Source organism: Corvus kubaryi, unplaced genomic scaffold, assembly GCF_017639235.1.
Source record: "Corvus kubaryi isolate FWS band 111438036 unplaced genomic scaffold, C.kubaryi_AGA036_p1.0 133, whole genome shotgun sequence".
Lineage (NCBI taxonomy): Eukaryota > Metazoa > Chordata > Aves > Passeriformes > Corvidae > Corvus > Corvus kubaryi.
In genome coordinates, this window is record NW_024580667.1 from 36,380,439 (window position 1) to 36,394,649 (window position 14,211).

Here is a 14,211-nt window from a genome sequence, read left to right on the forward strand (position 1 = left end):
ACTTCAGTTGCTGTTATAATCTAAATGCAGTTTGTAATAGCACTTGAGGCAGAAGGAGATACACATATCCTTTATATAAGCATATCCGGAGTTTGTCAATCCTGGAAATCTCTACAAGATCATATCCCTAGAAGAGACCTTCAAAATATAATTTTTATTTCATTTTAACAAAAGTCACTGAAACATAGTAATTCCAGATTTACATGACTTCATGCAACAGATTGGATACAAGTATTAGTGCACTGCTTTCTCAAGATGGGTAAGGGCAGAAAGCAGCATAGAAGCTGCAGTGCTTCTTATGACTTACACTTGTGTTTTGACCTTGATGCAAAAAAAGTAACTAAAAAAATGAAGGCACTGCATCATTACCTGGGTCAGTGAGGACTTCTTTAGCAGCTGCGATATCGATGAATTTTTTCTCTGCTTTCTTCTTTTCTTCCTCACTCTGGAAGTTATCAGGGTGCCACTGGGATGCCAGCTTTCTGTAAGCTTTTATGATTTCTTGCTTTCGAGCATTTCTGGATGAATAAAATTACGGTAACTTCATTTTCTGATTGCTTATATGCCACACACTAATGAAGTTTAAAATAAACACTGAGACACTAATTAAGGGCATCAGGAAAGTTATGAGGTGCTGTTAACCTTCTGCAAGTGGCACTGAAGATTCTTTACACAAAACAAAGGAAGCAAGTTGCAACCTTAAACAAAGGTTCCTCACTTTCTCCTTCACCACCCATTTACTTCCCTCGGAAAGATGCTACTGCCAGTGACTCCCCAGAATACAGCTGTCAGTCTGAGGAATTTAACATCAGGTGAACAACAAAAAACAGAGATCAAATTAGTTCACAACTGGAAGGACAACCAATACTAGTTCAGAACTTTGCTTGCTCCTCATTAGCAGGGGAAGCTGTTGGTTTCTCAAGGTTAATGGCAGAAGGATTTTTGATACCTTTCAGTCTGCCACAATTTTTTGTTACTTTCAGCAATTCTTGGCAGTCTTCATTTCTTCCCCAACTAATTCACATGACTCAGGATCTATACTAAGAATTTCTTCCCAAATAATTTATTTCCTCTCTTCCTGCTGTTGTTTTCCATTCTTTCTAAAGGAATTGTTAACAAATGCTACTTTACAACTTGAACACTAAAAATTAGTACAGCAGAAGAGTGAAGATAGAAAGATACAGAACAAAAATTAACACTCAGCAGAACAAATTCAAGTGATCAACCCTAAACGTACTGGTTTAAATAACCACCTTTCACATCATCATCTCTGGAATTAATAGCTCACCTTTTTACTCCCAGGATTTTATAGTAATCCCTCTTCTGTGATTGCTTCAGCATTCTCTGGGCACGTTCCAGCCCTTCCCGAATCTGCTGGTCATTTTCACTATTGGCTTGAGCAGTCTCATAGTCTTTAATAGCTTTTGTAAAAAAGTCAATGAAAAAAGGTTACACAACTCTACAAACTTCCATTTAAAGAACTCAACAAAACTGAAGATTTGTTATTACCATATATAAACAGCAAAACTTTTGTTTCAACTTGACATATTTTGGGGTTTTTTTCTAAATTAGAAAACCTTGGAATAGAAGAAATTCATGTTCACATATGCATTAGGTGACTTTCTTTAGGTTCATCATACTCGTGGGAAATGAAAGAGAAGGGTGGGTACCATGTAGGTCACAACATTCTCTAGATGTTACTTCAGTCACAAGGATGAACATAATGAGCATCTAGGACTGGGAGGAGGAAAGAAACCAAGAAGAAAAATTCAGCAATATACTTGAAAAGCCCTCTGCACATTAGTCCCACGTTGTTGTTCAACTGAAGGATGAATTAACCAGAGTCTTTAATATTTATTCTTCTCCCCCAGTCTGTACTCAATCAACACAATAGAAAGTCTCTTCCTCTTTAGTGACTATAAAGACAGATTTCAGACTACCACTAAGTTCACACTGTTAGCAAAAGGCAAATATTGTGCTTTTTTACACCTCTGCATGCATAATATGCAGACAGTTGTATTTTATGGGTTTTTTCCCAAGGCATGCTCTCACTTTTATTTCAAGAGTTGCATTTCTCAGAAATGAAAGCAAGAGAAGAAATTTTTAAGAAATTTAAGGTCTACACTTCTTTAAGTAAATTCTATTATTATTGCAAGTGCTTAAGACACCAAGTTTATATAATCTTTAATATCAAAATTTATCAAGGAAGCAAGCTGAAGTCTTTAATGAGACTGCACTTCTTTCACTGTTATAATCCTCAAGGTCTCATTTGCAGATCCAAGTCTCTTAGGTTTCTCAAGTTACACAAAGTACTTGCATCAGATTATTTCCAAGCAGATGCTATTTCTCAGCAGGTGTTACATTTGTTTTTCACTGTTTCTGAGCAAGACAGCAGGAAGTGCTAATGAATTTGTATTACCCAGACATCTGATACCACCACAATCTTGTTTCAGTTACTGAAAAAAAAAATTATTCCAAAAAGTATTGCCAGAGCCCAAACAATTTCCTAGGCTACTACAAACCAACCAAAATTTCTATTCATTTTCACATCACAGGACACTGCCTTTGCTGCTTAATGAATTTTGCCTTCTACTGGTATTTTTAATAATTTGTCCAGTCATTAAAAAAAAAACCCAAAACAGGAGTGTGCCCAATATATGCCATCAAAACTAATAAAAGCAGTGAAAATGCAAGGATTTCATTATGCTGATTTACTGCTCCAGTAATTTTAAGCACCACTGAACTTAATCTGCTTCAGTAATACTGGGAGGTGCCAGCACAACATCCTGCCAAATGCAGGTCAGATTGCTCGGCTTCACCGAGCACCACATCACCTACAGCACCATTGTGGGAAACCTGCTCAGGGGTCAACCACTTGCCATGACAGTATCGGATTTCCCTTCTTTTTCTCTTAATCAGCTTCTTTATTTAAGAACTATAAGCATTAAGCACAAAGGAAGGTGTTTCAGTGCTGCACACTGCAGAGGGAATTCATCCAGTACACTCAGCAAGTACACACTGCACTTTTGCTCTCTAATTTTGACTGCACACTACAGTGCAGGGATTTTCATCTTTCAGAGCGCTAATTGCTCTCTCCGTCTGCGAGGTGAGGGTTGGAAGCAAGTGGAACAGGATGGCAGCTTCATGACCACAAGAAGTTTGCTATGAAGCCAGGAAACTTATTACTAATTCCTAGTATGTCAGGTGAGATATTTAATCAAATATTTTGAGCCATAATTTCTAAAAGCAGTAGTACCTCACAAACAAACAGAAGAGCCACTGCTGCTTCTTACCAGCCTAATGTTTCAGAAAGCTTCCTTTCATGCTGCTCTGACATGAAAGGAACAACTACTTCCCAGTGTCATTTTCAACTTAAATACTTCAGTCAAATCTAACTCTCATTATTTCAATACAAGAATCTTCATGATCTCTCAATAGGTAATTACACTGTATCTCTCAAAAACTTCACTGGTTTTGGTATCTTGCCTGCATTTTTAAAATGGAGACAGATTAATTCTGCATGTGGAATGATTTGATTACCCATCAAAAAATCCCAAGTAACTACAGACAGCCTACATCCATGCCAAGACTGTTACAGAAATAACAGAACCAGTTTATGCTCTTACTGAAACCTCTACAGTAGTAGAGTGGGGAGGGGAAAAAAAAGAAAACAGAAAAAAATCAGTATGTTGTGACCAATTTTGAAACAGCAAGGCAGTTTTTTTTCCTTCTTTGACAAAATTTGTGCTCTAGGCAGATAGACTCCTGTACTTATGAGGTATGCCAGAAATGGAGTCATTAAACATCTGTCTCTGTAGACAAGCCCTGGATCTCATGTGATTATGAAGTAATTAAAACCATTTGATGAACTCAGCTATACATAGTGAACTGCATCTTGAACACTTAACAATAATTGCCTTCAAAGTTCTGAATTACAAGTACTTTGAAATTTTCCTACCTTTAACAGGAAAATAGGTGCCTCCAGCTTGAAAAATTTTTTCAGGGAAGAATGAGAATGAGTTTGCCCCTTTAAATATAAGACTACAATTTTAATTGCTCTAGTGTCCTCCACAGCAAAGAGAAATCAGCCATCATTTTAGTGCAGTTAAAACTGAAGGATAAATGAAGACACCTTCAGGCAGATGAACGTTAATGGGCTGTAATGCTGCTGATGAGGGCTCTGCTGGAAGGCAGAGTGTAACCACAACCACCTCACTGCTGTCAAGGGCAGGAGGAAGGCACGGGAGATGCTACAGAACCTGGAGAAGCACAGTTCTGCTCTAGCAGAACTTGAAACCAGGCTAGGCCAAGGCCAGCAGGCTTGACACAAGAAATAACCTCTCCCAGATCCCAGGCACGTCCTCTCTGTTTCCTTATATCCTGTAACGGGGAGGCATCTGCCCCAGCACAAGATCAGGTTGGCTCTCCGCATTTGTGCAGAACTTTTCTTCCCTCTAATTTGCAAGAGTTGAGTCACTCTCCCTAGAGGTATTTAAAAGTGATGCAGATACGGCACTTGGGGACATGGTTTAGTGGTAGACTTGGCAGTGCTGGGTTAATGGTTGGACTTGATAATCTTAGAGGTCATTTCTATCACTCCGTGTAATAGGATGCATTGTACAGAAACTCCATATGGAAAATGCAGCCTTCAGGAATAGAATCAGTTTGCTCTCCGAGCAACTTCTCCTTCTCACGAAGGAGAAGCAATGGCTGTTAAGTTCCTCTGCCCTCAGCACATGCTAGGGAATAGAACAGCGTTATTTCATCCTGCCATCTCAAGACACAAAAATGAAGCTCCTAAAACGGATTTACATCACCTTAACTTTAATTACCTTTTACCTCTAAACGCAATTCTCTGACATTGCTGATTATATAAAACATGTCTGAGGTGAGTAAGCTGCGCAGTCTCATAAAACATCCTGAACACAGTCCACTGTTGTAAAGACAACTCTGGTGTAGATAAAACAAGTACATTCCACTTACACTAATCAAGACAAAATTACCACCAAGTATTTTTGTAAATCTGCAACTACCAGCGCTAATTAAGGATAACACAGTGTAGAATCAAAAGTGCATGTTAAAGAAAAGGCTTTGAAACACTGACTACATTTTAAACGTCCACAAAAACATATGTGCCAATGGCATACAACTGTACCTTCCTCATACATGTCTTCCAGCAAATAAGCTTCTGCTCTGTCTTTCAGGGCATTCACATTGGTTGGTTCCAGCTGCAGAACTTCTGTACAAAGTTTGATGGCTTCTGTAGCCTGCTGATTCTAGAGAGGCAAAAGTAAAATAAAACTCACGTAGTTGTGGGGGTTTTGTTTTGTGTCTGTCTTAAAGACATTTACAGAGGGAGATAAGCAGAATTACCTTTGATAAGCAGTGACAGATCCTTTCTTTGGCACGAGTAGAATAAACTGTGACTTCTGGTTCAGTTTTCATTACAGAATCATATTTACTGATAGCATCTTCATACCTGTTTAAATCATAAAGCATAAAATCATGAAATGTAATCACTATCTTAGGGTGTTGCGATTTATTTTAAAATTCTTAAAATTCACATATTTTCCCATTCTTCTAGCAAAAGACCTTCACTTGAATAGCCTTAAAGGCAAGGTGTAAAACGACAGAATGAAGAAAACTTGCAGGCACTTCAAGAATTACATCCCCATTCCCTTTTCTGTGCTGTGATACAGAAGAGCAGGCATTAGGCGTGTCAGGCTTATGCAGAAGATAACGACTGCCATCTGTCACCGTGCACAGCCAAGAGTCTCCAGATTTGCCTCCTGTCCAGCATGACTCTGAACTTCAAAATAAGCATCTCCTCCTCTGATACCTGAGATAGACCCAGTCTGGAGTCTTGCTGTGAGCACTGCACTATCTGCACACTACAAAAGGTACCTATTCAGTTGGACTCGATCTTGAAGGTCTCTTCCAACCTAGTGATTCTGTGTGTGATTCTGTGTATTCACAGAGATACAAAAAAGCTCCTTATGCCAGCTTTACTTAGGCATGTTTTCTCCTTTTCTTCTTCACAAGTCACATCGTAAAGCGTAATTTTGCTACGAAGATCTCAAAATGCTAAAGTTACATGGTTTGAGCAAGAAACAGATTAGAACATTTACCTAAAAATGCAAGAGGGAGATTGAACCCATGGGTTGCTACAGGCTGGAGAAATGCAAGCTCTCAGACTCCTTGAAACTGTGCTGATACTGGCTAAGTGAAAAGAGTCCCAACAGACTTCTGGCTTAGTAAAACTGGCATCAGTTGTGCTTATTCACATTCCTGATGTACTTCATTTAAAAAAGCCACCTTGACAATGTCTAAATGATTTGTTAGGGATCCTTACAGCTGGATGTCATGTGCCTGGGAACACAAAACTGAAGTAAAGCAAGAACTACAAGAATACAGAGGCACTGTCTATTATTTAACAGGGTGCATAAAAGAAAAAAAAAGCTTATCGGTCAGAACTACTTCTACCATCAAGGTAGTAGAGTTAGTAGGTGGTTTTAGTCTTAAGATACAGTCCTTTGATCACAGAATAGCTGAAGTGGGAAGGAACTTCTGGAAATCACCTGGTCCAACCCCACTGCCACTCAGGGCCACCTCTAGAAATCTGCCCATAACTGTGTCCAAAGTGCTTTTGTGTAACTCCAAAGTGGGGAGACTCCATAACCTCCCTGGACAACCTGCACCACAGGAAACGAGGCAGTGTAAAAAACATTTCCTTATGCTCCAAGGGAATTTCCTGTTTCAGTTTGCACCCACTGGCCTGATCCTGTCACAGAACACCATCAAGCAGAGCCTGGCTCTGGCCCTCTTAGCACCCTCCCTTCAGATACGTTGATGAAATCACCCTGTAGCAGAGAAGTCTCAGAGCGAATACTCTCAGCCACCCCAGCCTTTCCTTGCAGGAGAGAGATTCTCCAGTCCTTCCATCATCTTAGTGGAACTTTGCTGGACTTTCTCAGTAGCTTCATCTCTCCTGCACTGGGAAGCCCAGTGCTCAGGTGTGGTCTCATCAGTGCTCAGTAATACTATATGACAGCTGAAAACTCCCATCCCGGGAGTCTTACCAGTCTTACCACCTGCTGCAGAAAGAAGTTAAGTATGCAAGGGGGAGACAGTGGCATCAGAAGGAATCAGAATAGAATTGTTGCTATGCAAGTCAATATTTATTTTAATTGTAATTTGAGAACTGTGCTCAGTTATGCACTTCAACTGACACATGCAAAAAGCATCACTTTAATCAGCTCCTCAATCAGTACGTTGGTGCCTCAATTGTGGGTTTTTTCTTTTTTTTTCTTTAATATAGCAGTGAATACTTACCTGCCTTCTCTGATTAATTCCTCTGCTGACTCGATCTGCTTGTTGAGTTTCTTTACTTGCTTATAGAGAGAGAAGCACTGCTTATGGTCTTGGTCCAGTTTCAGACACTCCCGGACCTCACTTTTCACAGGGAGGTAAGGAGAAGCAGGGGGGGAAAAAAAAACCAACCAAAAAACTAGGTCACCACATATCATGAAATTTCACCTAGAGACACAATGCAGCATATATAAGCTGTTCAGAACACTTGAGTTCTTCACGCAATCTCTCCCTTCATCCAAAAATTAATATAAAGCAAGACTAGCAAGAGTCTTCCAAAACATAGGGATACTTATCTGGTTTTGGTTTTAATTCTTTTGTATTGCCAAACACATTAACGATTAAATGTTACATTAATAACTGACTAAAGAGCCAATGAAAATGGTAATCTGTGAAAAAAATTATATTCAGCAGTTCTCAGATAAATATATATGAAAATTACCATCAACTGTAACTCAGATATATTACAAAGTTCCTGTGTTGAAGCATATTTTGTGCTGCTTCAAACAGATAAAGCTCAGCTAAGACTCAAACCTCCTTGATGGAAACTCAGCCAAGCCTGAGCCTGACGTTTCACTGTGAAGAATGTTTAATCAGACTCTGATTAGGGCAAGTATCTCTCAAAATAGCCAAAAGTCTAAAAAAACCCCAAACCCCTCCAGAATGCAATCATATGAAGGAATAAATGTTTTGGATCCCATCGTCATCATAGCACAACCACGCTGTCAATTTCAGGAAGAGATTACAAAATTTTATTTTGTTCCTAAACACAGACAAAAATATCTTCTTATTTGAAAATAATTAGGCCTGTAAGCGGAATAAACTAACGGAAGGACAAGAGCAAGCACCCAGCCAAGTCCAGGAGCTATAGAACTCTTTCTTAGCATATCTCACTATGCAAAAAAATATTGGTATCAGGTAAGAATACAGGAAAGAGGCTTATCCCTTCATTCTGATTCCATTCTGTTCTTCAACAGTGCTCTCAATTGTACTTTTTAAGTAACGAAAATACCACCTATACTTCAAATCCCTGTGCAAAGTGATGGCCAGCTACCCAAAGGCATCACAGAAGTGACCTATGAGCTCACAAGATTAAGTAAGCTCTGGAAAGGGGATGCCTAATGCAAACCAATTACTTTCATGTTTACTTTTGGCCAGCTATAAAATGAACTTTTGCAATTATAATCACATGCAGCTTCCATCCACCAAGGAAGGAAGCTCAGGCTTTTTCAGTTCTCTTCACCTTATTGAAGGGATTCTGTGGCAGAAACCATATTGGAAGGATTCTGGAGATGAAGGCAGCACATCTGAAATTATGATTGGCAGAGAAACCACTTCTGTGCAAAAGGAAGCTGCACCATTTTTGCAGTTAGGCACAGAGTACAAACTGAACAGTCTGGATTGGGTAAGGGCAGTTATCTGCCAGACTGACTAGGGACATATGGGAGTAAGATCTTAACTTAGTATGAACAAAAGGATAGGGCATTATCAAAAAGTTATCCAGGACTGTCTGCAGGAACGAAAGGCAAACAGCTCTGTACCTCGAGCTCTTCATACTTGGATGCTCCTGTATTTTTATTTATATTTAAGCTTGTAACCTTAAAGTATACATTTTCTGTTTGCATCTTAAACTTAACTTCAATAGAGGTTTAAGGTTAAAAAAAGGCTCCACTAAAGGAAGTTTAGAGAAGCGTTTCCTTGTAGGATGGAGAAATACAATGAAGACAGCATCTCTAAGCAACTCTGATGGACAGGTACTCTGGCTTCTGTTTAAGGAAACAAGATCCTGGAACCATTGATGGCTGCTCTTGCCAAGAATAAACATGGGTATCTTCACTGCCAATTCTTAAGTTTCTAGAAAGGAACTCCCTTTATCAGATCTAGACCACAGTTTCTTCTCCATCCAAACCTCACACAATAGATACTTCATGGTTTATCAAGATCTACATATTTTCTGTCTCAATTATAATGATTACAGCGAATAGTAAAATTACCTGAGAGATAATTCATGGTCCCCCAGCTGATAATATATTCTGCTGATTTTATAGAAGGCTTCAGTATTATCATTCTTTAATTTGGCAGCAGCTTTCAAGTCACTAATGGCTTTGCTTGGTTCCCCTTCCTTTATATAACACTCTGCTCGAAGTTCCCGTAGCTCTGCATCCCAAACACAAACCTTGAGAAATCAAAATTAAAGCTTGTTTTTGGTCCATAACACTTCACTTCTTTTCCTCCCCAAAAGAAAAATCCCATTTAATTTCACTTTGCCAACTGCAGTAGCATAAGGTTCAAGCTGCATGCAGAGCTCATGAAATTAGCATCTCTGCTTCCTGGTGGATGCTGTGATGCACCTGCCCAAATAGAAAACAAAGGCCTGAAAATTTTGTAAATGATTCAATGAACTCATGCAGAGAGATGAATTAAATCTACTGGCATTGCTTAAACTAGGACACTCTGTTGAGCCTCCAGGAGAAGATACCAGAATCATAAATTATTGTATCTTTCCAAAAGAATAGAGGTAATGAACAGCAAGGACCAAGCTGTCGGTTGCCCTCTAGGAAGAAGCCTGTGGGTAAGATGCAGCTCCACAAAGTTTGACCTTAATATCTGGATTTTAAGAATAAAGAAAGGCAAAAATGTCACAGTAAGGCAAAAATAATTACTCATAAGGAACTGCCTATCAAAATTTGGTTTAGGGAATTAAATCTGTGTCTTATCAGTTGTTTGGAAACTATCATTTTAGAGGAGGCTTTTCTGCTTTTCCACATTGCCTCCCCATAAACCAATGCCCACACTGTGGCAGCTTCTTCACCAAAAGCTCCAAGGCTGTAAACTCCAAGTCAACAGCACCAGTTTGTATGAGCAGAGTCATAGCAGTTAGCTGTCTTTTAGTACGTATCTATATGACACACAGAATTCCCGCATGATTGAGTTATTCATGCTTACACTATCAGGCTGTCTATACCAATTAAGATTCAACAAATACAGATATCTAGGGAATAAGCGGAAAATTCAGCTAGCTATATACATTTTTAATTTTTTGGGGTTTGTCTTTTGTTACTTCATTTTCTCAAGACAAAAACCGTCTGCATATATGGAATGAAAAATCCAGATGAAAAAACCTACAACTCCTGTATTTGGCAAAACTTCATTGATTTCAGAAAACCTTTTTCCCAGCTTCCCCAATACCAAACTGTAGAAAAATAGGAAAATATAATCAAAAAAGTTATCTGTAACAGAAGTTTCACTGAAGTATCTTTAACACAAACTATTATTTTGACTTCTTTTGCAGTTAGTGCTCAGCCTTCTCCACTCTCCAACATCACTACAGACCCATGGTGCTCAGCAAAACTAAACCAGTTACACTGAAGTTATTTTCACATCAGTGAAGAACTATTAAACAAAAACACACAGATGTCAGACAGAAGCTCTTACTTTCCTTTCACAGTACCATTTGACTTAACACTTACTGCCAAGATTTCATCAAGAAGAGAAATAGCAGCTTCGTAATCCTCTTGCTGGTAGGCAGATAATGCTTGTGAATGCAGGCGCTGCAGCTCATCAGATTTTGTCAGCTGAGTCTGGGCTTCTTTTTCCTCATTATTGCTAGGATTGGATTTGAGCTGCAAACATGAACAAGGAGAGAGACTCAAATGCTTGTTCAAGGATCTCTTTTAGTCTCATTAATAATCGTATCACGGAGAACTGACTAAAGCTGCAAATAAAGCAAAATTAGTTTCAAAACTCCACTGCAAGCATTTCTACCTCTAAACTTCAGAAGAAAGAAACATTTTGAGATTCAATGCAAGATGTCAGAAGTCAGAGAAATCCAATTCCTCGTGCTTGATCATTCACCACTGGACACTTGATACACAACAGTCACAGTCCCCCATCACCTGCTGGAAGTTGTGGACCTCTCCTTTGTAGACTAATTAATTCACCTCTGCTGGCAGTTACTAAACACTGAATTCCTCAGTTGCAGCAGACAGTGTAACCACGCGGCATAATCGCATCTCACACTTTAAGCACTACACATATTTATAACTTCATGACAGAAATAAATGAAACATGTTCCAGACAGTTATTACTGTGAAGTTGTGTTTCTTACATTTTCCTCACAAAGAGTGGCTACAGCAGCAGGGTAAGAGACTACAGCTTAGGAAAAAGGCTCAGCCAGACATTCACGCATTCTGTTTCTTAATGTAGTTTTAAACAAGTCTAAAGTTTTGTCTACAAGGACTTTCATTTCTCTAACCCCTCCCTCTGAGCCAGCAGAAGTGGTTACACTGTACTTGCCTCTTTTCATTTACACAGTTTTATCTTTTCAAAGAAAATTAAAAGATCTTGCATGCAACTTTACTATCACCCAGGAAAATACATATGGGCCAGAAAGAATCTCAGCCATTCCCTTGCAAAGCCAGGATGTCATTTGCAGCATTACTGTAGCTTGAATGAAGCACTGGCTTCACACTTGTTGCTGATCAGAATGACTTTCAGAATTTAAAAAGGGACAGATCAGCATGACTTTATTTTTTGTTTGTTTTTAAATAAAAACTTGCATTATCTTGCATCCTATACACAGAATGTGAACTAAAGTCGCTCAAAGACATCTAATACTTTTTTCTTTCCTCATTTATCTTGAAGTGGCCTCTTCCTTTTTTCTCATCAGAAAGTTCTTGAAATACATGCTTTTGCGTGCTTATGTCTCTAATGTAATTCAACTCAGAAGTCCTTTACCAGAATTCCCCCTGGTTCTAACACCTGAGCATATGAAAGGAAAGTGCCTAAATGCTACATCAAAATCATGCACAGGTCCCACGCTGTGTGTTCAATTCCTCTGTATAAATCTTTCTGAATTTTATGCAGTTTTTCATTTTACCTGGCAAAATCAAGTTGTACTTAGGCCTGAAAATTCTCCTTTATTCCCTACACTGTCTTTCAGCAAGAGGAGAGCAACGTGATCAAAGAGGTTTCTTCTTTGTAGGCTGACTCCCAATGTAAGTCTCATAAAGCTTTTCTTCTGGTTAGAACTCTGCCTATAAACCCTTGATGCTGTGCATCCACTCTCCCCCCAAAATCTGGAGCTTGTAGCAGAGGCAAATTTCTGAACCTGTAATTTTAAAAACTACCAAGTCTACAAAACTCTCCGAAGTTCCAGCTGACTTGTCTGATTTCTTCCTTAATTTCTCTGCATTTTCTTCTTAAAAATTAAGAGCTTTTGCTATGGATGAGCTTTACACTTCCATTTAATAGTAACACTGCACTCCTTAGACTCATGGTATGTTTTTTGCAATGTATTTGGAGAAAATGTCAGTGGAATATGAAAAGCAATGTTACAGTCATGGAGGCAAGTCCAATAGTAATAAAAACTATTTGAGTGAAACATCCTAGGTAATTTTAGGTAGTACATGTCCAGTTAAAGAAGGGGAAATTTTTCAAGGTATCATTCAAACAAAGTCATGGAGTGTTTCTGTGCTACAGTATGATGAAAATATACACTTGTAAGTTCTTAGTAAGTAATTAGTGTATTGCTATGATCCATAAATCAGTAATGTTAACTAAAGCAAAAAGAAGGCTGTTTGTTGAGCTTGTGAAAAACATCCTGGAGGGAACCTCCATGGTTTGTGGTACCTAAGATCAAGTGATCCATGCACTCAAGGACAGTGCACAGAGGAAAGCCCTGCACTGGTAATATATCAGGTAACACAGCTATGACAGACAGATGGAAAAAAAAGCCCAACAAAAACCAAGGAAATATTCAAATATCTTTTCTTCTTTAGCTGGGACGCTACAGATGATCACTGTACCACAGAGGAGTGTATCTGGAGACATCTAATGCTACTCTGATGTGGTTAAGAGAGCCTCAAATACCCAACCCAAGATTGCCTAGCAACTTAATCAAAAGAGGTTAACTTATAGTGCCATAAGATGGCCTCTCCCACCTACATCCAAAACAGTATTATTATTACACACACCAACCAACCATGGAAAGCTGTTGTCCAACATATTTTGCAACAAGCAAGGGTTTAGATGAGAAAGCAATCTGCAGATGCGCAGAGTTCAGTCACTTGGTCTTGGCTGACATCTAGTGGAGCTGGAAGCTGTGCCTTCAGTTTTGAGCTCTGAAATGTTTGTTCTTCCAAGGCAGACAGAATTGTGTATTTAGGACACCTCAACTTACAGTACTTACTGCAATAAATTGCAACTGTGAGTGTTACAGTCAGTCTTAAAAAAGACTAGAATTTAAAAGAAATGTAACAATTCGGCCCTTTCCTCACTTTCCAATGGACAAGGCAGAAGTTCTCTCTAATCTTGTACCTTCTACAGAATCCACCAACTCAAATGCTTTTTGTTTTCTCTATAACATAAGCAGTCACTGACAACACTGTAAAGCATATACACAGGGCTGCCAGGATTTGCATAGCTTTTGTCACCTTTCCAGAAGGCCTTCCATCAACCAAAGTATGCCAATATCCCTTTTATTTTCAGTAAAAATCACATGCTTACAGAAAAAATGAACATTCCAGGGCTTTCATGGCTTAAGGCCTTAGACACGAGTGTTGATGCACCCACAGATCTGTCCTGCTGACTTCTATTAATCAGAAACTGCTAAACCAAACAGAAGGAACTTGATATTAAAGCATATGAACACTCAACCTAAGTTGTAACAGAGAAATAATTACTATTCATATAGTATGAGCAACAACTTTGTAAAATCACCAAAGGAAGTCTGCTTATTCCTTGTTTCATGTGGAAAACCTGGCCCATGTAAAGAATCTCATCATCTTGATCCATCTGTTGGCCAAAAGGAGAGGTTTCTAGAAATGCAATATTGCTTAATAT

At 38.9% G+C, this 14,211-nt stretch overlaps 1 protein-coding gene across 1 annotated transcript in view; it reads right to left on the reverse strand.

Annotated features, from left to right (window-relative positions):
* Positions 1–14,211, reverse strand: part of DNAJC3 (DnaJ heat shock protein family (Hsp40) member C3) — a 30,579-nt gene that overhangs the window by 3,646 nt on the left and 12,722 nt on the right. Inside the window, exons 5-11 of the mRNA XM_042043655.1 lie at positions 10,839–10,991; positions 9,363–9,544; positions 7,333–7,452; positions 5,374–5,479; positions 5,156–5,276; positions 1,289–1,421; positions 370–518 (exon numbers count right to left, since the gene is read on the reverse strand). Coding sequence (XP_041899589.1) covers positions 370–518; positions 1,289–1,421; positions 5,156–5,276; positions 5,374–5,479; positions 7,333–7,452; positions 9,363–9,544; positions 10,839–10,991 — 964 coding nt within the window. The remainder of the gene's footprint in view (positions 1–369; positions 519–1,288; positions 1,422–5,155; positions 5,277–5,373; positions 5,480–7,332; positions 7,453–9,362; positions 9,545–10,838; positions 10,992–14,211) is intronic.